At 47.8% G+C, this 22,887-nt stretch overlaps 1 protein-coding gene across 1 annotated transcript; it reads right to left on the reverse strand.

Moving 5' to 3' along the window:
• Positions 1-8,019: 8,019 nt before the first annotated feature.
• LOC107108694 (uncharacterized protein K02A2.6-like) lies at positions 8,020-8,871 on the reverse strand (the record flags this gene model as incomplete). The annotated part of the gene is made up of 2 exons (XM_015409181.1): positions 8,020-8,065; positions 8,168-8,871. Coding segments are annotated over 2 exons (750 nt in total), but the record flags the coding sequence as incomplete, so codon positions are not given.
• Between the last annotated feature and the right edge of the window lie 14,016 nt (positions 8,872-22,887).

A 22,887-nucleotide genomic window follows, 5' to 3' on the forward strand; every position in this document is an offset into this window, starting at 1 on the left:
GTAACAAAGTGATTTCAGACCAAGCATCGGTTTCTTGTTATATATCCAATAAAAAAATGAAGGGAAAGGCCCTTCATGGTCCTTAAACAAATTATTATTACAACAGCAATGTATGAGTGAAGTGATTTCTAAAGATATCCAGGAATATTTTAAGTTTAATTCTAATTATGAGGCATCAAAAGAAAATATATAGGATACCTTCAAGGCAGTTTTGAGAGGCAAACGAAATGCTTTTTTTGGTTATTTTAAATCAATCGATAAAACTGATAACTCACAGAAACAATCAATGGCCCCGGTCACACGCGCAGGAAACTGCGGGGGAGAAGTGTGGCTGTTTGCCCCGGGGCAAACTAACACGCAGTAAAGTGATCATACCTCCTGTGGAGGTTCTGTGGAGGTACCGTGGAGCTTCCGTGGTTACGGAGAGGCGTCGATCACAACACATGCCTGCGCGCAACGAAGAAGCGCGCGGCGCGGCGAACTGGGTTTCTTTTTTTGTGTACACTACGAATGCGCATGCTCCGTTGAGTGCTTATGCGCAACCACGGAGACTTGGGGGGAAAAAAAACCTTCTTCGCAAGGGGACATGGACGGGCGCCGGATGCCACCGGAAACGCGATCAGACGCCCGCCCTTGCCCCGCAGTTTCCGGAAACTAGTACCTCCGAGGTACTAGTTTTTTGCTCCGTTTTATCGGCGGTTCGCCACAGTTCAACCACGGGAGCTCTACGCTCCCCAGATGTTGCCGTGTGATCGTGCCAGGTAACTCCGCCTCTCTTCCGTCTATTTAGCGTGGCTTCTGCTCCGTGTGAACGGGGCCAATATTAGATTATTTGAAAGCCATTGATTTTGGTACTAAATTGACCGAAGAAAATCAAATTTTCATGGAAAAACCCATTGATAAAGCAGAATTGTTAGAGGCATTAGGGAAAATTAAAAAAAATAAGTCAACTGGTAGAGATGGGTTACCAATAAAATTTTATAAAAAATTTAGCCACTTAATTATATACCCACTACTTGATACTTCTGATTTTGTGTTAACAAGTGGTAAAATGCCTCAGACTTGGTCTGAAGCAAAAGTGATAGTCTTATTAAAGCCATTGAAAGACAAACTTAAAATGGAATCCTATCGGCCAATTTCAATTTTAAACCATGATTTAAATTCCCCCCCCTTAGTTTTGGTAGCTAGGCTCAATAAAATAATAACCTGTTACTTCCACCCAGATCAATCAGGGTTCATTCCTGGTAGATCTATATGAGACAATATTAGAAAGACATTAAACTTCATCAATTATTGTAAAATCCATAAAATTACATCAGCAATTTTGGTGCTAGATGTCGAAAAGGCTTTTGATAAAATTGAGATTCCTTACCTAAAAGAAGTGTTAAAATATGTGAATATTGGGCCTAATTTTTTTGAGAGCCATTGATACTATATATAGAGCACCTAAGGCTCAAATTATGGCCAACAACTATAGGACAGAAGACTTGGCATTAACTAGGGGGACACGACAAGGGTGTCCACTTTCCCCTGTACTTTTTGCGCCCTCTTTAATACCATTAGCATGGGCTATTAGGCAAAATGTAAAAATAAAGGGCATAGCTACAAAATCAAACAATTTTAAATTGGGTTTTTTTGCAGATGATACTGTTATTTTTTTAAATGATCCTAAAACAACCTTAAAGTTTTTAATGAATAAACTTAATTTTTTTCATTTAATCTCAGGCTTTACCATTAACTTAAAGAAAACAGAGTTATACCCAATTTATATTACAGAAGAAGATAAATCGGTTATTGCAAGCCAATACCCAGTTTGGTGTAGTGGTTAAGTGTGCTGACTCTAATCTGGGAGAACCGGGTTTGATTCCCCACTCCTCCACTTGCACCTGCTGATGTGACCTTGGGTCAGTCACAAGCTCTGGCACTGCTGTCCTTGAAAAAGAGCAGTTTGTGTCAGAGTTCTCTCAGCCCCACCCACCTCACAGGGTGTCTGTTGTGGGGAGGGGAAGGGAAAGGAGTTTGTAAGCCGCTCTGAGACACCTTTGGGTAGTGAAGGGCGGGGTATAAATCCAATCTCTTCTTCTTCTTCTTAAAGAATGGAAACACTTAGGAATTATAATACCGATAAACCTCAGTGATCCTTATAAATGTAATTATGATGCATTATATAAGACAATAAAGGATTCTATTGATAAATGGACTAAATTAGATTTATCTTTGCTAGAGAAGATTTCCCCCAAATTTTTATTCCCCCCCCCCAAATTTACCTATATCAATTCCAATAAAAGAATTTCAAAGATGGAGAGAAATATGGACAAATTTTTTATGGAAAAAAAAATTAAGACGTATTAGTTATTCTTTGTTATCACGCCCAACTAAATTAGGAGGACTGGCTTTACCAGACCTACAGTCTTATTTTTTAGCAGCCCAACTTAAAAACATGCTATATTATGCGACTTCAGATGTTTCAAAAGCATGGGTTACGCTTGAAAAGGAATTTTGTCAGCCACTTCTTCTTCATGAAGCTATTTGGACTAAACCAAAAGATAGAGGTACTAATGTTGCAGTTAACCCGGTATATATTGGCCCCAGATATTTCTCCTGTTTCAGCTTTTTTAGGACAAAGCTGGTTTGCACATACAAATTGGAGAGAGAAAGGACTTTTTAGGCTAAGCCATACTGCACATCAAGGAAAACTTTGGTCTAAGGAACAGTTAGAGTTAGAATATCAGGTGGTTATACCATGGTTTCAATATCACCAACTCCATTTTATGTCTACAGCAAATAACTTAAAAACTGGATTAGATAGGCCTTTGAGTGGCTTTGAAATATTGATAAAACAGGGTAGATATGGAGAAAAGGGAACTATGAAACATATATTTTTTGCTTAATCAAAAACAATGGTCCTCTGCTACAACACAACAAACTGCTTGGCAATCTGATTGTCAAACAGAGGCCCCTGCCACATGGGGGGAAATTGATGCAGCCAAAGCGCGGCTTAGTAAAGCCACACCAAAAGAAACATGCGACGGCGGGATCAGACGGATCCCGTGAGCCGCCGCACAGTTGCTCCCCGGCACGATCAGATGCTGGGGAGAAAGCCACGGAAGGGAGCGCGAGGCACCCGGCTGCGCATGTGTGCGCATGCGCAGTTCGACTGGGAGCCTCGAATGCTCCTGAAGACAGGTGCGCCGGCGATCCCATGGCCGCGCTTGCTGTGCCGTTTCAGGTAAGTCCTCCTCTTTTGCTGGTTCTTTTTTTCAGCGCATTTTCGGCCTGAAGGGCCGGATCGGGGACGGGTGTGCGCCGCTTCCCAGATGTTGCGGTGTGATCGCGCCTGTTTGCTGCGCCCCTGATCCATCTCTCTTCCGGCGCAAAACCACCTGTGTGACCGGGGCCAGAGTTTACAGAAGATAAATGGTTAAAAATTTGGTCTTTACCTGTATGTACCACAAGATCCTTAAATATTAAACTCCAAAATTATAAAGTTTTTTCCAGGTGGTATTTTACACTTCAAAGACTTTACTATAGTCATTCTATTGTTTTACCTCAATGTTGGAAATGTTCTAATGATATTGGATCATACATACATTGCTGGTGGGCATGCCCAAAGGTGCAAGTATTCTGGAAAATGGTGTTGCCAATCATAGAAAAAATAACTGGTATAAGAATTCCAAACTCTCCGGAGTCTCTTTTGTTACATTGTTGGAGTGATTCATTTATGACTAATCAGAAAACAGAAATAGTGGATCTGTTATTGCTGGCAGCAAAAACCTCACTTGCCCAACTTTGGAAATCTGTTAAAATTCCAACATTGAGACTTTGGTTTGATAACATTTGGGATATAGTAGTTAATGATAAAATTGCTATGCAACTGTTGATTGTGGATGGTTATGTTAAAAAGAATACAATTTTTTTAGAAAAATGGTTTTCCTTTTTTCAATATATAGAAACTGAAGGGAGTCGATTTAATGTTCTTCCTATTAAATATAATGTTTGCATTGTATTAGTTTTAAATGTGCTATATACACCTGCAAGAATTGTTATATTATGATTGATGTTCTAGATTTATATGGTTTTGTACGTTTATGATTAATTATTTGCTATTTGTTTAAAGTTAAGTTATTAAGTTACATTGTATGGTTGTGGAGTTGTAAATGTTATAAAAATTAATAAAAAATTGTTTAATTTTTTAAATTAATGTAATAAAAAGCTTAATTTGCTTCAGGCATTTTAAAATGAAAATAGATTGGTAACTTTGATTTGTTTTGTTTACCTGCAGGCTGGCAGATGCTAGGTCACATCAGGAGGGGACGGGGAAGAGTAAGAAGAATGAGACTAACAGGGAGCCTTTCCAATCCTCATAGTCAAATAGGTATTGCAATAGAAGAAAATGGAAGAAGAAATATTTCTTCCAGTGCTGGCTCAGTGGCTTGGGGACAGCTGTCTTGATTACCTACAAATCTCCACCTAAGCATCGCTTCTTTGCCTGAGGGAGTCCTTTTCTCTTAAACATACAGGTCATCAGGTTCTGCTTGGTGCACTTGGCATAGTTTTGTATAACTACTGTATTTTGTGACTGTCAGTGCAATCCTAAGTAGAGGTATACCCTTCTATATCCATCCATTGGAGTCAGTGGGCTTAGAAAGGTGTAATTCTGCTTAGGAGAACTTCACTTTGAGAAGTGTGTTTTTAGTGATGTGTTGGTGGAAAGTGCCATTAACTGGCAGCTGACTTATGGTGACCCCGTAGGGCTTACTAGGGAAGAGATGAACAAAGATGGTTTGCCATTGCCTGTCTCTCCATAGCAACCTTGGACTTCCTTGGAGGTCTCCCATCCAAGTGCTAAGCAAGGCTGACCCTACTTAGCTTCAGAGATCTGATATGATTGGGCTAGCTTGGGTAATGCAGACCAGAGCATTTATCATGTAGTGTTGCAAATTTTCTGTTTCTGTAGCATTTAGCATTGCCATGTGATCCTCACCTCCCCCCCCCCCACAAATTCATTAATGTTGATTACTGTTACCTGGTCTGTCTGAAGTCCCAACTTGATAGAGGCAAGACAGAGGAGATGCTGTCAGTTGCCCCAGGGGCTCCAGGTGAGCTGGACACTGTTTCTGTGTCCTTGAGTGATAGGTTTGTGCTACACATGCTGCTTGAAAAGTAGATTGCTACAGTTGCCCAAAGTGCTTTCCCCCATCTTATCCCACCAGGGCACAGCTGACCTAGCCACACTGGTCCATGCATCAGGAACCCCCAGACTTGACTACTGCAGTATACTCAGACTGGGGTTGCTTTGCCCTTGAAGACAACTCTGACAATTCAGCTGGAGCAGAAAGGTCCTGCTTGCTTCTCAGTTGGGCAGGACCTCAGAATCATACCCAGACTGCATCACAATGGCTGCACTGGCTTCCAATTTACTCCCAGGTTCAGCTCAAGGTGCTTTAAAGCCTTTCATAGCCTGTGACCCACATGCCTGAAGGGCTGTCTGCTGCCTACTGAGACCTCCTGATGGTTCCCTCTGACTATCAGGTGAGAAACAGCACTGTCTGGGGTTGCTTTATAGATCCAGCTCCCCACAGAGATAGGAAGGCAAGCTTGTCACTCGGCATCTGCATAAATTAATTGTAAAAATCTTTATTTAAAGGAAGTTTTATTTTGTAGATTTAGTATTGTGATGTTTCTGAAGGCTGCTGTTGTTTTATTGTCGTGCATAATGTAATTATAATGGTCAGTTTGGGTTGCCAGTCTCCAGGTGGTGGCTGGAGATTTCCTGGAACTACAACCAGTCTCCAGGCTACAGAGGACAGTTCCCCTGGAGAAAATGGTTGCTTTGGACTGTATGGCATTACACCCTGCTGAAGCTCCTCCCCTCTCTTAACCATGCCCTCCCCAGGCTCTGGCCCCCAAATCTCCAGGAATTTCCCACCCCAGAGGTGGCAGCCCTTATTTGTCAGTTGTTAACCTTTTATTGGATATCATTGATCAGTTCTGCTGTGAGGTTCTTTGCCTGTGAGGAGATGACAGATGCAGAACCTCTAATTAACAGTAAATTACATTGTTGTGTAACTGTGATTATTGCAGCACATTTAAACTTCTTGTCTGTTATTGCAACGGTGTTGCATGCACACAGACATCTTGCAGTGATTCCCACCAAGCGCTCTTCAGATTCAAGGGGTTCCACCAAGCATTCTCATGATCTTTAGTGGGGTTTGTCTTGTGTGGCCAGAACAATGAGCATGGGACAGAGCGGGGGGGGGGGCAGGCTTCAAGTGGGGCCTGGCGATCTGCCAGAATTACAATTGATCTCCAGACTACACAGGTCAGTTCCTCAGAAGACGATGGATGCCTTGGAGAGTGGACTCCATGGCATTATACCCTGCTGAGATGCCTCCCCTGCCCAAATTCTGCCTTTCACAGGCTCCACCCCAGAAAAACAGAAAAGAGAGTGAGGGAGAATGGGTGGGCACTGGCAAGGCAGCACCTTTGTCATCAATCCATCTCTCAAAAGTAGTTGAAGAAGCTAAGCAAGAGTCCTGCAGCTGCAGGAAGAGACATTAAGGAATAGTAGAGCGGTCAGACATATATTTGGGGGGGGGGGCATTCAATTCCTGCTCAGCCACAGTAGAAGAGAAGAAGAAGAGATTGGATTTATACCCCGCCCTTCACTTGGAGTCTCAGAGCGGTTTACAAACTCCTTTCCCTTCCCCTCCCCACAACAGACACCCTGTGAGGTGGGTGGGGCTGAGAGAACTCTGACACAAACTGCTCTTTCAGGAACAGCTGTGCCAGAGCTTGTGACTGACCCAAGGTCACATCAGCAGGTGCAAGTGGAGGAGTGGGGAATCAAACCCGGTTCTCCCAGATTAGACTCCGTACACTTAACCACTACTGGGCCAGTCCCCCTCTCCCCCAGCCTTAGGTATCACTCTGGATTGCCGTGAGTATAAGATGGGGGTAGGGAAGCAGGAAGTTCCTTGAAGGATGGTGGGATACAAACAAATACTTGGGCCTACTATGCATAGGTGTTTTGCCTCACATTCACCGTACATGTCTGCCAGGTTTTCTATTTCATTCTGCATTGTTTTTCGCTTTCTGTTTGCAGTTTTCTTGGGTTTTCTGAGAGTGCTTTTGGGCCAGTTTTTCCCTTGCTTCACTTCCAAGCCGAAGGTAATTCAAAAGCACACAGTTCCCCCCCAGTGGGAGCTTATGCTCCTTTTAAACATAACCGGGCTAATGTAGCCACGCCTATTTACAAATAACAACCAATGAGATTGCTAGAATAAAGACCAATGGGAGTCTTTCCCTCCTAGGGAATGGTATCGTTCTGATTGGTCGCTGTTACGAAGCGACCAATAGGAAGTTCGCTCAGAGGAGCCCTGGTCTGGCTCGAAGCTTAACATGGGAGTCCTATGAGGTGATTCATGTAATCATTTCAATACATTACAATTCCTCCCCCCTAAGTTAAGCCATCATCCCAATTGTTTTATTATTTACAAACATGCAATCAACCTTTGTACATCAGTTATTCCAACAGTATTTACACTCATAGTCCTTCAGATAAGTCGGCATTTGCCGCGAACGCTGGGACCTGCGGAGCGGTGCAGGCTCCATGGGCAGACAAGGTTGTGGGTCAGAGTGGGGTTCACTACAGCCTGGATCAGGCACAGACTCGACTGGGATTTCAGCCCCGCACACAGGGTTCTGCCCTGACTCGGGGACAGTACCGGGCCTTTCGGTACTCACCGCCTGCTCTGGGGGTGTCCACTCGACATCAGGGGATTCAGCCGTCGGAGAGTCAGCGCTGTCCCTAGCCCAACGTCTCCTTAACTGATCTATGTGGCGCCGCCATATTCGACCGTCAGCTAACTGCACCACATACATTCGAGTACCCACAGAGTCGGATATAACCCCAGGAAGCCATAAGTGCCCGTTTGCATAATTTCGTGCGAAAACCTTGTCCCCTTTTTCAAACATGCGCACCTTCGGTTGCGCCGTGGTACGCTCGGATTGCTCTTCAGTGAGGTCTGGGTGCATTCGGTTCAAACGGGTCGTGAGTCTCCGCCCCATTAACAATTCGGCCGGACTACGGCCTGTAGCACTACAGGGGGTGGTGTGCTGCAGCAAAAGAAAGGAGCCCAGCCTCTGGCTCCAGTCCCCTTCGTCCATTTTACCCAGGGCCTCTTTGGCCGTCCTGACCATCCGTTCGGCTTGGCCATTAGATGCCGGATGGAAAGGGGCCGAAGTCATTTGGCGTATGCCATTACTCGTGAGGAAGAGCCTAAATTCCTCAGACACAAATTGAGGCCCGTTGTCACTGACGATGACGTCAGGCAACCCGTGGGTGGCAAAAAGTCGGCGGAGCGCATGGATCACAGCAAGTGATGTGGTCGATTTCATATGCACGACCTCCAGCCATTTGGACATAGCGTCCACCACAATTAGGAACATTTGCCCTTGGAGAGGGCCAGCAAAATCTATATGCAATCTGGCCCAGGGTTTACCAGATGACTCCCAGCCTTGGGGTGTAGCTTGTGGGGGATCGGGTCTGACTTGCTGGCATTTGGGACACCCTCGTACCCATTCTTCGATCTCTTTGTCCAGCCCCGGCCACCAGACATACCCTCTGGCCAACGCTTTGGTGTGTACCATACCGGGGTGACCCTCGTGCAGCGACTCTAACACTCTCGTCCTGAGTTTGTCAGGAACCACCACCCTGTTCCCCCATAATACACAGCCCTTAGAAATGGATAGTTCATTTTGACGGCTTTTGTAAGGGCCGAACTCCGGTTCAACGCTTCCAACCGGCCACCCCCTCCAAACCCAGTTTAATACTCGGGACAGCACGCTATCCTTGGCCGTGTGTGCTGCAATGTCCCTGGATGATACCGGGGGTCGAGGAAGCTCCTCAATTGCCAAGACCTCACAGGCGGGGGCAGGGTCTGCGCCAATGTCCGGCACCGGGCACCGGCTGAGGGCATCCGCATGCCCAATCGCTTTCCCAGGCCGGTGCTCTAAGTCAAAATCATAAGCCTGCAAAAATATCGCCCATCTAAGCATGCGTGGGGACATGATGTTTGGCAATTGCTTATCGGGCGCAAAAATCCCCAGTAGCGGCTTGTGGTCAGTGACCAGCAAAAATCGTCTGCCAAAAATAAAATCATGGAACTTTTTGACAGCCGCTACCAACGCCAGACCCTCCTTGTCTATCTGGGCATAGTTCCGCTCTGCCGCAGATAGTGATCTAGAATAAAAAGCGATAGGCGCTTCGCTCCCATCAGGCATCAGATGGCTTAAAACTGCGCCTACTCCAAAAGGTGAAGCGTCAGCAGCTAACACCAGGAGCTTGTGTTCATCATAATGCGTGAGTACGGCATTAGATGTCAGCAGCTCCTTGACTCCCACAAAAGCCTTTTCCTCGGCCTGCCCCCACTTCCATTTTGCCTCCTTGTGCAAAAGCGCGTGCAAAGGGGCCGCCACTGATGCCTTATGCGGTAAAAACGCATGATAAAAATTCAGGAGTCCTAAAAAGGATTGGAGCTCCTTCTTACTCACCGGCCTGGGGGCGTTTTGGATTGCAGATACCTTCTCATCCGTGGGGTGGACTCCCTCTGCGTCAATGCGAAACCCCAGGAAGTCCACACTTTCCACCCCGAGCGTGCATTTTGAGCGCTTAACTCTGAGACCGGCATTTTGAAAACGCCTGAGGACCTCTTTAACCCGGTCCAGTAGTTCCTGTTCAGACCCGCCCGCAATCAGCACGTCGTCAAAATAGGGCACTGTGCCAGGTACCCCCCTTAGTAGACGTTCCATGAGGCCCTGAAAAATCCCAGGTGCTACGTTGACCCCGAATTGCAGCCTGTTCACTTTAAAAGCCCCTTGGTGGGTTACAATTGTTTGGGCCTCGGCAGCCTCCGGGGTGACAGGCAACTGCTGGTATGCCTGGGCCAGGTCAAATTTGGCGAAAATCTTGCCACCCCCCAGGGAAGCCAAAATGTGGCTTATTACCGGGACCGGGTACGAATGTTGCTGCAGCGCCTTGTTAATCGTACATTTGTAATCGGCGCATAGTCGTATGGACCCATCTGATTTGACAGGGGTTACGATCGGGGTCTCCCATTTGCTGTATGGTACTGGCTCTAAAACCCCTTGCTCAACTAGTTTGTCAATCTCTTTTTCCACCTTATGTTTGAGAGACACAGGTACTTTCCGATACTTCAACCTAATAGGTTTGACTGACGGATCTAAGTCAAACGCAACCGGGGGGCCCTTGTACCTCCCCAACCCTTCGGCAAATACATCAGGGAACAGGTCGTACAGCATGCCCCATTTATTTTCAGACATCCTGTTAATCCCAGAAATACCAATGCCCAATGGCTCAAACCAATCTAACCCTAGCAGGTTAACCCGGTCTCCCTCTGCAATCAGGAATGACAGTTTAACACATTTCCCCTTATACTCAACAGTAACAGAGTCCCGTCCGGCCAAGGGAATTCGGTTGCCCTGGAAGTCGGACACTCTGGTTCCCGCAGGCTGGAGCCGCCGCCGGCTTCGGTTCGGGAACAACTGGCGCCAGGACGCGGCAGAAATCACCGTCACGGACGATCCTGAGTCCACCTCCATTGTACAGGGTCGGCCGTCGAGGAGTGGAGTCACGGTGATCTTGCCCTGGCTGCTGGTGCGATTTACGGCCGATGCGCTCGACAAGGTCGCCGTCAACTGGCAGCTTGCTTCCGATGCTGAGGAACGGGTCTTGCCTTGGGTGCTGACTGGAGTGCCCCTCTGCGCTGACCGGTTGTTAGTTGAGGGATCCTTCTTTGCTGATCTGCAGACTCTGGCCAGATGACCACGCCGCCCACACGCTCTGCAGTCGACATCACGAGCCCAACAGGAGTCGCGCTGGTGTTTCCCGCCACAACCGGAGCAAGGCTTGACGTTGGTAGTCTTCGCTGGGGTCCGCTTGCCTCGAACCGCGTTGACGTCATCATCCGCGTCTTCGCCCTCGCTGTCTCGTTGAGCGTGTATACTGGGCTCTGCCACCCGCTGGCGGACCTCCTTCGTGGACTTCTCCGCTGCTTCCGCGGCCACGGCCTCTTCGTAGGCCACTGCCCAGGTCAGGGTGGTGCGGGCGAACAGCCTCTGTTGCAGCCTTTCATCTTTGAGACCGCAGACGAGACGGTCTCTGAGGGCTTCCTCCACGTTGTGGAAATTACATGGCCGTGCGGCTTTGCGAAGGGCCGCCACGAAATCTGCGATGGTCTCGCCTCCGGCCTGGTTCCGCTTGTAAAAAGCGTGCCGGCAGGCGATCTCCGACGGTTGTGGAGAATAGTGAGCCTTAAGCTTCTCCGTGATGTCAGCGTAGGTGACAGTCTTTATATCAGTTGGGGCCACCAACGACCTGGCTATGTCGAAGGTCCCCTTCCCGCAGGAACTCAGGAGGCATGCTCGTTTCTTCGCCTCATCGGTGATGTCGTGGGTCTCCAGATGGAACTCGAACCTGGACAGGTAGGAGTCCCAGTCTTCTGAGGAGGGTTCGAAGCACTCGAACTTCTGGCTTCCAGCCATCGGGGGAGACTTGGGCACCGGAGCTGGTGGCGCCTCCGCCGGATCGGCTGCTGTGCTCTGCTCGCTTTCTTCCGAGTCCGAAGTGTGGATGTCCGCAGGGCTGCCTACCTGCTCTAACATCCCACCTTCGTCGCCAATTGTTAGATCGCGCTAACAAAGGACTCGTAGAGTGATTCAGCAAGTGATTCAGCTTTATTTAGAAGTAACGAACAAGCACTAACTCAGTAAGAAAACCAGAACAGAACACAGTGGGAGCTTATGCTCCTTTTAAACATAACCGGGCTAATGTAGCCACGCCTATTTACAAATAACAACCAATGAGATTGCTAGAATAAAGACCAATGGGAGTCTTTCCCTCCTAGGGAATGGTATCGTTCTGATTGGTCGCTGTTACGAAGCGACCAATAGGAAGTTCGCTCAGAGGAGCCCTGGTCTGGCTCGAAGCTTAACATGGGAGTCCTATGAGGTGATTCATGTAATCATTTCAATACATTACAGTACCTTCCGCCATTCATTGGTGTAGCCCTCATTTTTTGACATTTTACTTTTTTTACGAGTGGCATGAGTCTAGCTAGTGATATGAGACTATTAGTATTCTCATCCTGCTGGGGAAAAAAAAAAGGAATGACTCCCAGCTGGATGCCCTCTCCTACTGCCCGGTTTAAACCTGGCGGCGGGAAGAGGCAGCGCAGAGCTGTGTCTGCAGGGAGCCTCGGCTTCCCGCAGGCACAGTGAGCCTGGCTGGGCTGCCCGCTCCTACCACCCAGTTTAAAACGGACGGCAGAAGAAGGCAGCCCAGCCAGGATCACTGCAGAATAAATAAGCCGGAGAAAAAAGAATAGTGCGTACTGCAGGCACAGAATGCAAAGTCAAGCTTAAAGGCTTGAGTGCTCAGATTTCTGTAGTAAGCCATGCATGTTAATATTTTTTCTCCTGGGTATTTGCTTCTCACTGATAGCATGCTTACATTTTCAACAGAGGATATACCTAAAAAACAATATTTCCCAGAATGCTTTGGCACAAGCCACATTTAAAGCTGTATAAATATAAACATGGGTCCTTCCTGACACCATTTTTTTTTTTTTTTTGCTTCCTTATACAGTCTTTGCTGTTTTGGTCAGGCAGTCTGTTGTCACAGTATGCAGACAGGACCTCTTTTTAATGCAAGATTTTGTCCTTGTGTTGCTTTTTTGTCCTCCTTCCTTCTAAATTCTGGACTTCTCCCACATTTGCATGTTATTTACCACCAACTTCCTTATGGAACCATATCACTCTTATTTTATGTTTTCCCATTGCAAATTGTAGGCTGGTTTGGTCTGGGAGCTGCGGTGGCTCAAGTGGTTAAGACGCTGAACTGCAAACTGTGGAAGGTCAGTAGTTCAGCAGTTCGAGACCCGAGTTGCCGCATGACGGAGTGAGCTCCCGTCTCTAGTTCCAGCTCCTGCCAACCTAGCAGTTCGAAAGCAAGAAATTGATAGTAGATAAATAGGTACCACTTCAGTGGGAAGGTAATAGCGTTCCGTGCACCTTGGTGTTTAGTCATGCCGGCCACATGACCACGGAAACGTCTTCGGACTCGACTGGCTTTCGAGCAAGGGAAACCTTTACCTTTACCTTGGTCTGGGGCTATTTTCTTTGTGGTTTCTATAAACCACAGAGTAAAAACTATAGAGGCCCCGGTCACACGGGAGGTTTTGCCCTGCAAGAGGGATGGATCGGGGGCGCATCAAACGGGCACGATCACACTGCAACATCTGGGAAGCGGAGCGCACCCGTCCCCGATCCGTCCTTTCTGGGCGAAAACGCACATTAAAAAAAAACCCTAGAAAAGAGTACTACCAACCTGAAACTCCGCAGCAAGGGCGGCTGTGGGATCGCCGGCGCACCCGTCTCCTGCAGCATTCGAGGCTCCTGGCCAAACTGCGCATGCACGCACATGTTGCCTCGCTCTCCGTTCCGTGGCTCCCTCGCTCTCCGTTCCGTGGCTCCCCCCCCCAGCATTTAATCATGCCGTGGAGCAACTGCGCGGCGGCTCGGGGGATCTGTCTGATCCCACCGTCGTGCGTCTATTTTGATGCAGCTCAGAAAAGCCGCACTTTGGCCGTGCCTTTCCCCCCGTGTGACCAGGGCCAGAGTTTCAGGTGAATCCCAGAGTGTCCAGTGGTGTGGTGATGTCACTTCCAGCCACACTCTCCCCATTTTCCTCTTGTTGCTCCATTGCATGATGGCATGAGAAGGATTGTGCCAGCAGGGGTTCCTCACTGATGGCAGGCAAATGGCTATGTTAGCATTTATTTGATTTTATTTACTTCATTTATAGCCATCCTGCCTTTCTCACTGAGACTCAAACCCATCCTGCATCCTTTCAGGGAAGAAAGGGTGTAAAATTATAAGAACATAAGAAGCAGCTTGCTGGATCAGATCAGTGGTCCATATAGACCAGTACTGAGTCTCATGCAGTGACTTCCTCTGGAGGCCCAACAACGGGCATAGAAGCCAAGGCCTTCTCCTGATGTTGCTTCCTGGCAATGGTATTCAAAGGTTTACTGCCTCTGAATAGGGAGGTTTCCTTTGGGCTAGTAACCCCTGATAGACCATGAATCTGTCCAAATCCCCTTTTAAAGCTGCGTATGCCATCCTCTGGCAGTGAATTCCATATTTTAATCACTCACTGTGTAAAGAAGTATTTCCTTGTGTCCATCATGAATCTACTGGCTATCAGCTTTGTTGGATGCCCATGAGCAATGCTCCCTCTAAGCTGTGAAGTCTGGTGAGCAAAAATTCTACTTTGTGAGCCACTGGCATTTAAGTTGTGAGCGAGCGATTTGGCTACTGCATAAATTAGTTTGCTCTGGAGCCATCCTTCCTGAGCTAAGACAAAAATGTGTGAGCTGGAGGCTAAAGAACTGTGTTCTAGCTCACACTAACTCAGCTTAGAGGGAACACTGCCCATGAGTTCCAGTAATTTGGAGAGGAAGAAAAAGTTCTCTCTGACCAAGAAGTACACATGTGTCAAAGTGGTTTGGCGGACAGAGTATTCGGATCTGGTCACTTCCCATCTAGGATGGGAGTGGGAATTGTCGCCGTGAGGACAAGATGAAAGAGCACGATTGGAATGGTGAAAATGTTAAAGCCAAGCACATCCTCTGCCCATTGCTGCTGATGGGGCTGTTTTAGGGAATGGACCTGATGGGAGGGGGAGCGCCAAATGAGGAAGTCTGACTCCACCAGATTCCAGCGAGAGATTAGCAGAGAGCAGAGTGGTTTATCACAGGCAGACCCATCACTCACTTTGCTCATTAAGTAGATTGAGTTTCTCCATTGCTTCAGTGGCTAGGTGTGGAGCAATTAACAGCAGAGAGGCAATTAGGCTCTACCTTCCTTGGTAAAACCTATGCGCCATGGAGACAGAGGGAGGGAAACACCACACTCACGTCATTTGGAGGAAGAAACTCCAGAATGCCTCTGCGTTGCACAGCAGTTCCGTGCGCTACCCCCTGAGGGTGTCTGCAAAGCCAGCTTCCCCATGCATCATCCAGAGCACGCACAGGGAGTTCTGAACTGCAGGCACACATCGATACAAACATTATATATCAGGACGTCTTGCTGCCTGAACTCAGAGCTGGGACCAATCTTAGCCCCATGGTTTTACAGGGCAGATGCTCCACTTATGACTCATTTGTGTACACTGTGGACCCTTGCCTTCGCAGAGACCTCCCTAAGACAATGCTCACAACTGGGGGATGATCAACTTAACCCACTTTGCGCATGTATCAGAAGCGATAGTTTATACAGTTTCCAGTTCTCCCTATGCAAAGCCAAACAGACTCCATGTAGTGTGGAATTTGTAGCTTAGAGAGCAGAGCAATCTTAAAAACAGGTCTACTCAGACTCCTGCACAGGTCTGCTCAGTGGGGCTTACGTCCAGGAATGTGTTCTTATGATTGCACTGTAAGGGCCAAACTAGATATGTTTTTTTAATGAGTTGGGTTTTGATTCCCCCAACCCACTTCTCATACTTTCACAGTAAAAGACAGCACAAGTGCGGCGGGGGCCCAATTCAGATCAGGATCACAGTTGGAGGGGGGGGCCTTCAGTGAAGCGAGAACCCAGACCTGAATCATGGGAAAACTTGATTCCTAGCTTAGTCCTGGGGTGGGAAGGCAGCATGGTATAGCCCGATCTTGTCAGATCTTGGAAGCTTAGCAGGGTCAGTACTTGGATGGGAAACCACCAAGGAAGGCTTTACAAAGGAAACCAATGGTAAACCATGTCTGCTTCTCACTTGACTTGAAAGCGCCTTGCTGGGGTCACTGTGCGTCTCTTATGACTTGTTGGCACATACATACATACATAGCTTAGCCATAATATATACATAATGAAGCTGCCTTATACAGAATCAGACCCTTGGTCCATCAAGGTCTGTACTGTCTACTCAGACTGGCAGCAGTTCTCCAGGGTCTTAGGCAGAGGTCTTTCTCATCACCTACTACCTGGTCCTTTTAATTGGAGATGCCAGGGATTGAACCTGGGACTTTCTGCATGCCAAACAGATGCTCTACCACTGAGCCACGGGCCCTCTTCTAATTGATTCTAATCTTCTCCTTGATTCTAAAGACAGAAGGTGCCTTAGCAAAACCCCTTATGAGGATGTGGTTAGGCAGCACTTTGGAAAATTGAGGTTAGCAGTATGTTGTTGGGTGCAGGGCTTTCCTTGGGTGACAGACTCACCCATCATTGTTGCCATAACTGAGCCGTGAAGAGTAAGAAATGAAGCATGGGAGTACATGTAGTGTGCTTTTCAGAGGTCGATTCGGGGGGGATCGTGGGGGATCGCTGTTTTCCCCGGGTGAGGTGCAGGGGGCGGGGCACACGACAAAGCCCCGCCCCTTCTTCTGGCCGCCCCCTGCTTCCAGCCTCATTCTGTTGCAGAAGGAGGAAGAAGCAGGAGGGTAAGTTGTCGTCCTCCCCCTCTGCCTGGCCGAGGCCACTCCATGTGGCCTCCGCAAGGACTCCCAGCCCCATCCAGGAGCTTCCCCGAGGTAGCTGTGTTAGTCTGTTGCTGCAAAATAGTCCAAGAGTTCAAATAGCACCTTTAAGACTAACAAATAGCACCTTTAAGACTAACCTTTAAGACTAAGACTAACTGAGTGGTGGGTGTGGCCTTATGACACACTTCCGGTGATGGCAGGGTGTGTGGCCTTATGACACACTTTCGGTGATGGCACGGTGTGTGGCATATGCTAATGAGTTATGCTAATGAGTTCCCCTAGCTCTTTTTCTACGAAATGACCCCTGGTGCTTTTTATACTGTATACAAATATGAGTTCCTGCAAATCCTTTAGGTCAGTCCATGTCTGAAGATTACATACCAATGATCAAGAATTTCAGAATTTGCTAACAAGTATAACAACCAAACTTTGTCCTCCTCAGGCTCCATCGCCAAATCTCCAGGAGTTTCCCAACCTGGAGCTGGCAACCCTAACCACACTAGTACTTTGAATCCACATTTTGGGACAGAAGTCACTCTGTAAAATATGGCAATTTTCCAGACTGGTCAATGAAGCATGGAAGAGTGATTGTGCAGGATTATGAATGTGCAAGAAGGTCTATTGTGAAGCTGAGTTCGTTCATTCACATTTGTAAACTGTTACAGTGAGTTTTGAAAAAGCATGCTAGGCCTAAAAGGGTACTGGGTCACAATGAGAAAATGTTACAAAGACAAATGCAGAGCTCAAGATGGGGCTGTCTTCCTTTTCTGCAGTGGCTGAGTTGTACCTCACTTGCTCACATATTCTGACAACCTCCTATAAATCCTGGTGTGTAATTTTACCTAAACACCTCTTGCGGCCCTTTTGAACAATTGCAAAATACAGACCTCAATGCAACTATCCCCCCAATGCATAACTGTGTTTTTGTTCAAGTTGTGGCTCTACCAGGCATGTCCTGAAAGCTTCATGAAATTCCAAATACTTGGGCTCTGTTTTCACTTTTCTTCCATCCTGGAGTGCAGCTGGGTGAATGTTTTATCTGAATGCACCCACATGTGGTGAAAGCAGGTATTTTTGTATGTGAGCAGGACATTAACCTTTAACAAAAGATGAACCAGCTTTCATTACATAAAAGTTCCTGTAAACTAAATGTTAACCAGGTAAAAGTGATGTGGTGAAATATGATGCCCTTGACCTGGATGGCACAGGCTAGCCTGATCTCGTCTGATCTTGGAAGTTAAGCAGCAGCTTTGGTTAGTACCTGGATGGGAGACCACCAAGGAAGTCTAGGATTTGCAACAGCAAGCCACTCTTTGTTCATCTGTAGGTCTGCATGCCTTAAAAGCCCTATCGAGACGCCATAACTCAGCTGTGACTTGGTAGTACTTTCTGACAAAATTCAATGATTTCACATGCATCGAAAGTCATAGGGTGGCCAGGTCCCCCCGGCTATCGGTGAGGCAGTACAGCTGCCAGATCCAGGCTGGGAAACTCCTGGAGACTTGGGGGTGGAGCCTGGGGAGGACAGGGACCTCAGTAGGGCGCAATGCCATAGAGTCCACCCTCCAGAGCATCCATTTTCTCTACTGGAACTGACCTCTGTAGTCTGGAGATGAGCTGTAATTCTGGGGGATCTTCACATCCACCTTGGGGTTGGCATCCCTAAAAAGTCATGTGAAGAATAACACTTCAGCCTAGACAGCGTGTGATATGCATGCATGTGAATCTAGTGTGTCTTTATCATCCAATGCGTCCAGAAGAAGGCAGATCATTTAGTGGAGAGGCTGAGAATTGCAATTTTTTTTTTTATTGTGCTGCTCACTTTGCTGCTGCTGGGTCCCTTCTGTCTTGCTCAGAAGTTTGTGGTTTTTGGGAAGGGCAAATGAAATACACGTGGATGGTGGAAAGGACAAGCCAGGAATGTGCACAGAAATGTTATTCTGATTTGGGTTTGGCTTCTTCTGTTCAGGAAAACTTTTTGTTCAGTTTATTTCTTTATCAGATGATTTTTATTTATTGATTGATTGATTATATTTATACCTCGCCCATCCTGCAAACAGGCTCAGGGCGGCTAACAAAGCGGTACAATGAACCTAATTGGCATAACCATAAAAATTTTAAAACTACATAAAACACATACTCATTCATGACATAAATTAACAATTAGCAGTAAAGTGCTTGCAGTACTAGAGATTAGATGGCGTGCTTCCAGATCTAAGTCCACGTTGTTCGTCCAATCATCATCCCTCGCACCGATGGGCCTAGTGATACAGCTGGGCCAGACATAGGATCCAGACGTTCAATAGGATCATTGATGGTAACAGTAGTGGTGGCTCCTATTTAAAAGCCTGGCGGAAGAGCTCCGTCTTACAGGCCCTGTGGAACTGTAAAAGGTCCCGCAGGGCCCTGATCTCCTCCAGGAGCTCATTCCACCAGTAGGGAGCCGGCACAGAAAAGGCTCTGGTCCTGGTGAGCCTTGCATCCTTGGGGCCCGGAATAGTCAATCGGTGTTGGGCCCCTGACCGTAGTGCTCTCTGGGGTACATATGGGGAAAGGCGGTCCCTCAGGTAGGTAGGTCGGTCCCTGATCATGTAGGGCTTTAAAGGTAAGCACCAGCACCTTGAAACGGTATGCGATTGGCAGCCAGTGCAGTGACCTAAGCACTGGCTGGATGTGCTCCCGACGTGGGAGGTCCATCAGCAGCCTGGCTGTGGCATTCTGCACCAGCTGCAGCTTCCGGATTTGGGACAAGGGCAGCCCCATGTAGAGAGCTTTGCAGCAGTCGAGTCTCGAGGTGACCGTCGCGTGGATCACCGTCGCCAGATCGCGGCGGTCAAGGAAGGGAACCAACTGCCAAACCAGCCGAAGATGATAAAAGGCCGATTTAGCAGTGGCCGCTACCTGGGCTTCCATTGTCAAGGAGGCATCCAGGAGCACCCCCAGACTCCTAACCTCCGGCGCTGGCACGGGAGGTGCCCCATCGAAGGCCGGGAGCAGGACCCCCAACCCTGAACCGCCACGGCTCAGGCACAGGACCTCCGTCTTCGCCGGATTCAGCTTCAACCGGCTCAGCCGAAGCCATCCAGCCATGACCTGTAATGCCCGGTCCAGATCTTCCGGTCTGGAGTCCGACTGGCCACCCAACATCAGATAGAGCTGGGTGTCATCAGCGTACTGATGGCAACCCAACCCATACCTCCGAGCCACCTGGGCAAGGGGGCGCATAAAGATATTACACAACATCGGGGACAGTACTGCGCCCTGGGGTATGCCACACTCAAGTGGGCATCTCCCAGACTGCTGTTCCCCAAGCACCACCCTTTGTCCCTGACCCTGGAGAAAAGAGACAAGCCACTGTAAGGCGAGTCCCTATATTTCCATGTTGGCGAGGCGGTGGGCAAGCAGCTGGTGGTCGACCATGTCGAACACAGCCGACAGGTCTAGCAACAGCAACGCCACTCACCCGCCCCGATCCAGGTGCCTACGGAGGTCGTCAGTAAGAGCGACCAACGCTGTCTAGGTCCCGTGACCTGGGCGAAAACCGGACTGGAAGGGATCTAGAGTAGAAGCGTCATCCAGAAAACCCTGAAGCTGTCCCGCCACCGCCCTCTCAGTCAATTTGCCCAAATAGAGCAAATTGGAAACCGGCCGATAGTTGGCCAATTTGGCCGGATCCAGAGATGGTTTTTTCAGGAGAGGACGGACCATCCCCTCCTTGAGAGCTCCTGGGGGACCATCCCTGAGTGAGAGACTTGTTGATAATCTCCCTAAGAGCTCATCAAAACCCCTCATGGCCCGCTTTAATGAGCCAGGAAGGGCACGGATCAAGGGTGCACATGGTTGGGTGTAGTTACGAGTAATCTGTCAACTTCCTCAAGGCTGAGCAAATGAGAAGGGAGCACTCACTGGAGAAGACCCTGATGCTGGGAAAGATTGAAGGTCAAAGAAGACGGGGACGGCAAAGGATGAGATGGTTAGACAGTGTCATCGATGCAACGAACATGAAACTGAGAAAACTTCAGAGGACGGCGGAAGACAGGAGGGCCTGGCGGGAGATGATCCATGGGGTCGCGAAGAGTCGGACTCGACTGTGCGACTGAACAACAACAACAAATCACTTTATGGTGTTGCTTCATTTGGAATACTGTGTTCAGTTCAGGTCACTGTTATCTCCAAAGGACATTGCAGAGCTGGAAAAAGTACAGAGGACAGCAACCAGGACAATTAAGGTGTTAGAGCACCTTGCCCATGAGGAAAAGCTGGGACTTTCCAGGTTAGAAAATAGTTGACAAAGGGGGGGACATGATAAGAGGTTTATCGTGTCCCGTTTCACGCTTGAACCGAGCCACAGGTTTAGGGAATTTATATCCTCCCCTTAATATATCAAGAGGGTATTGTGCTTTCCACATTTGATGGCATTCCACTGTTCCTCGCTGATCCATATAAGGGTCTGGGTCATTACACTTCATCTCACATTATTGCTGGAGAAGCAACTTAATTTGTCAGCAAACATGTTTTCTCCTGTGTTCATCCCAGAGAATAGCTCCCTACCTTGACTCAGCCCATCTGGCCACACTGGTCCATGCCAGATAGAGTTACCAACCTCCAGGTGGGGCCTGCAGATCTCCTGGAACTGCAACTGATCTCCAGGCTACAGAGATCAGTTCCCCTGGAGAAAACAGCTACTTTGGAGGGTAGAGCCTATGACATTATATTGCATTGAGGTCCATTGCTTCCCCACCCAAACCCCACCCTGTCCAAGCCAGGAATTTTTCAACCCAAAGTTGGCAGCCCCAATTACCAGCATGATACTCTCCTGTCTAGACTATTGCAATGTGTGCAACATGGGTCTGCCCTTGAAAACAACAGCTTAGAAACTCCAGCTGTCATGGAACACCGCAGCTCAATTATCACTGGGCACTAGGCGGAGTATACATTTGATACCTGTTTTGCAGTCACCACATTGATTACTGATTAAGTCCTGGATTTAGGTTTCCCCCCCGAACTTTTTATTATTTTAACATTGACATCTATTGACAGTATATAACTTGTAACAATTATACATATCATATGCCAAACAAAACGCCAAGCTGAAGATATCCATACGTAATGAAATAATTTACAGACAGATGCTCCTGATGATTAAAGTCTAATTCTAAGTATATATATTATATAATAACAATCTTATTTATATTCCTCTTAGGACTGAAATGCTTAAATAGTATTATCACTTATTGTAACTAACACAAAATAATTAACTAATATTGATTTATCTATAAATCTTGGTTTTTAATCTTCCATTTTACAAAGGGAGCCCATATGAATTGTTTGACTGAAGATCGTGTTTTTGGATATAATCTGTTATTTTATCCATAATAAAATAACCCCATAACTTTATATACCATGAATGCACTGTAGGGGGATTCTTGTCTTTCCATTTTATAGCTATGACTAGCAGTAAAGCCCGTTGTGAAAGCAATACAACAGGATCTAGAAAGAGGCTCTGGGGCAGTGCTCTGGCTTTGGGCAAACAGTGTCAATTTGCTGTGGTGACCTCAGCAGGGTATAATGACAGAGTCCACTGTTTTCTCCAGAGGAACGGATCTCTGCTACCCTCCTAGAGCAGTTGTAATTGTGAGTAATCTGTAGCCCTCACCTGGAGATTGGCAGCAATTGTTACCCAGGACAAAATGGCTGGTTTGGAGGGTGGAGTCTATGGCATTCTACCTGTCTGAGGTCCCACCCCTCTGCAAACCCCACCCTCTCCAGGCTCCACCCCTCAAATCCCCAGGAATTTGTCAGCATGTAGTTGGCAACCCCATCTCCTTCCCAGCTAGCCACCAACCTACCATTATCTGCCCCTTTGACTTCAGCTGACTTCTGCCCTCCCTTCTGCAGAGCAGTTGTAATTCTGAGTGCTCTCCAGCCCTCACCTGGAGATTGGCAACAATGGTTCCCTATGTGGGACTGACTGGTTTGGAGGGTGGAGTCTATGGCAGTGTACCTGTCTGAGGTCCCACCCCTCCTCAAACCTCACCCTCTTCAGGCTCCATCCCTCAAATCTCCAGGAATTTCCCATCTGGAGTTGGCAACCCTATCAGGACTGGCCCCAATGTGTTTTCTCCCAAAGGCCAAAGTAGGTGACAGGACCAAGCTTAGTTGCCTACCAACAGGCACTGAGGGGAATGTAGGGTTGCCAGCTCTAAGGAGGGAAATACCTGGAGGTTTGGGGGGTGGATTCTGTAGAGGGCCGGGCGACGGAGGCATCGGCCTTCTGTCGCCCGCCTTGCCCCCCCAATCTCGGCCCGGGCGACCGCGGCTCCCGCCAGCG

Source organism: Gekko japonicus, unplaced genomic scaffold, assembly GCF_001447785.1.
Source record: "Gekko japonicus isolate JY-2015 unplaced genomic scaffold, Gekko_japonicus_V1.1 scaffold167, whole genome shotgun sequence".
NCBI lineage: Eukaryota > Metazoa > Chordata > Lepidosauria > Squamata > Gekkonidae > Gekko > Gekko japonicus.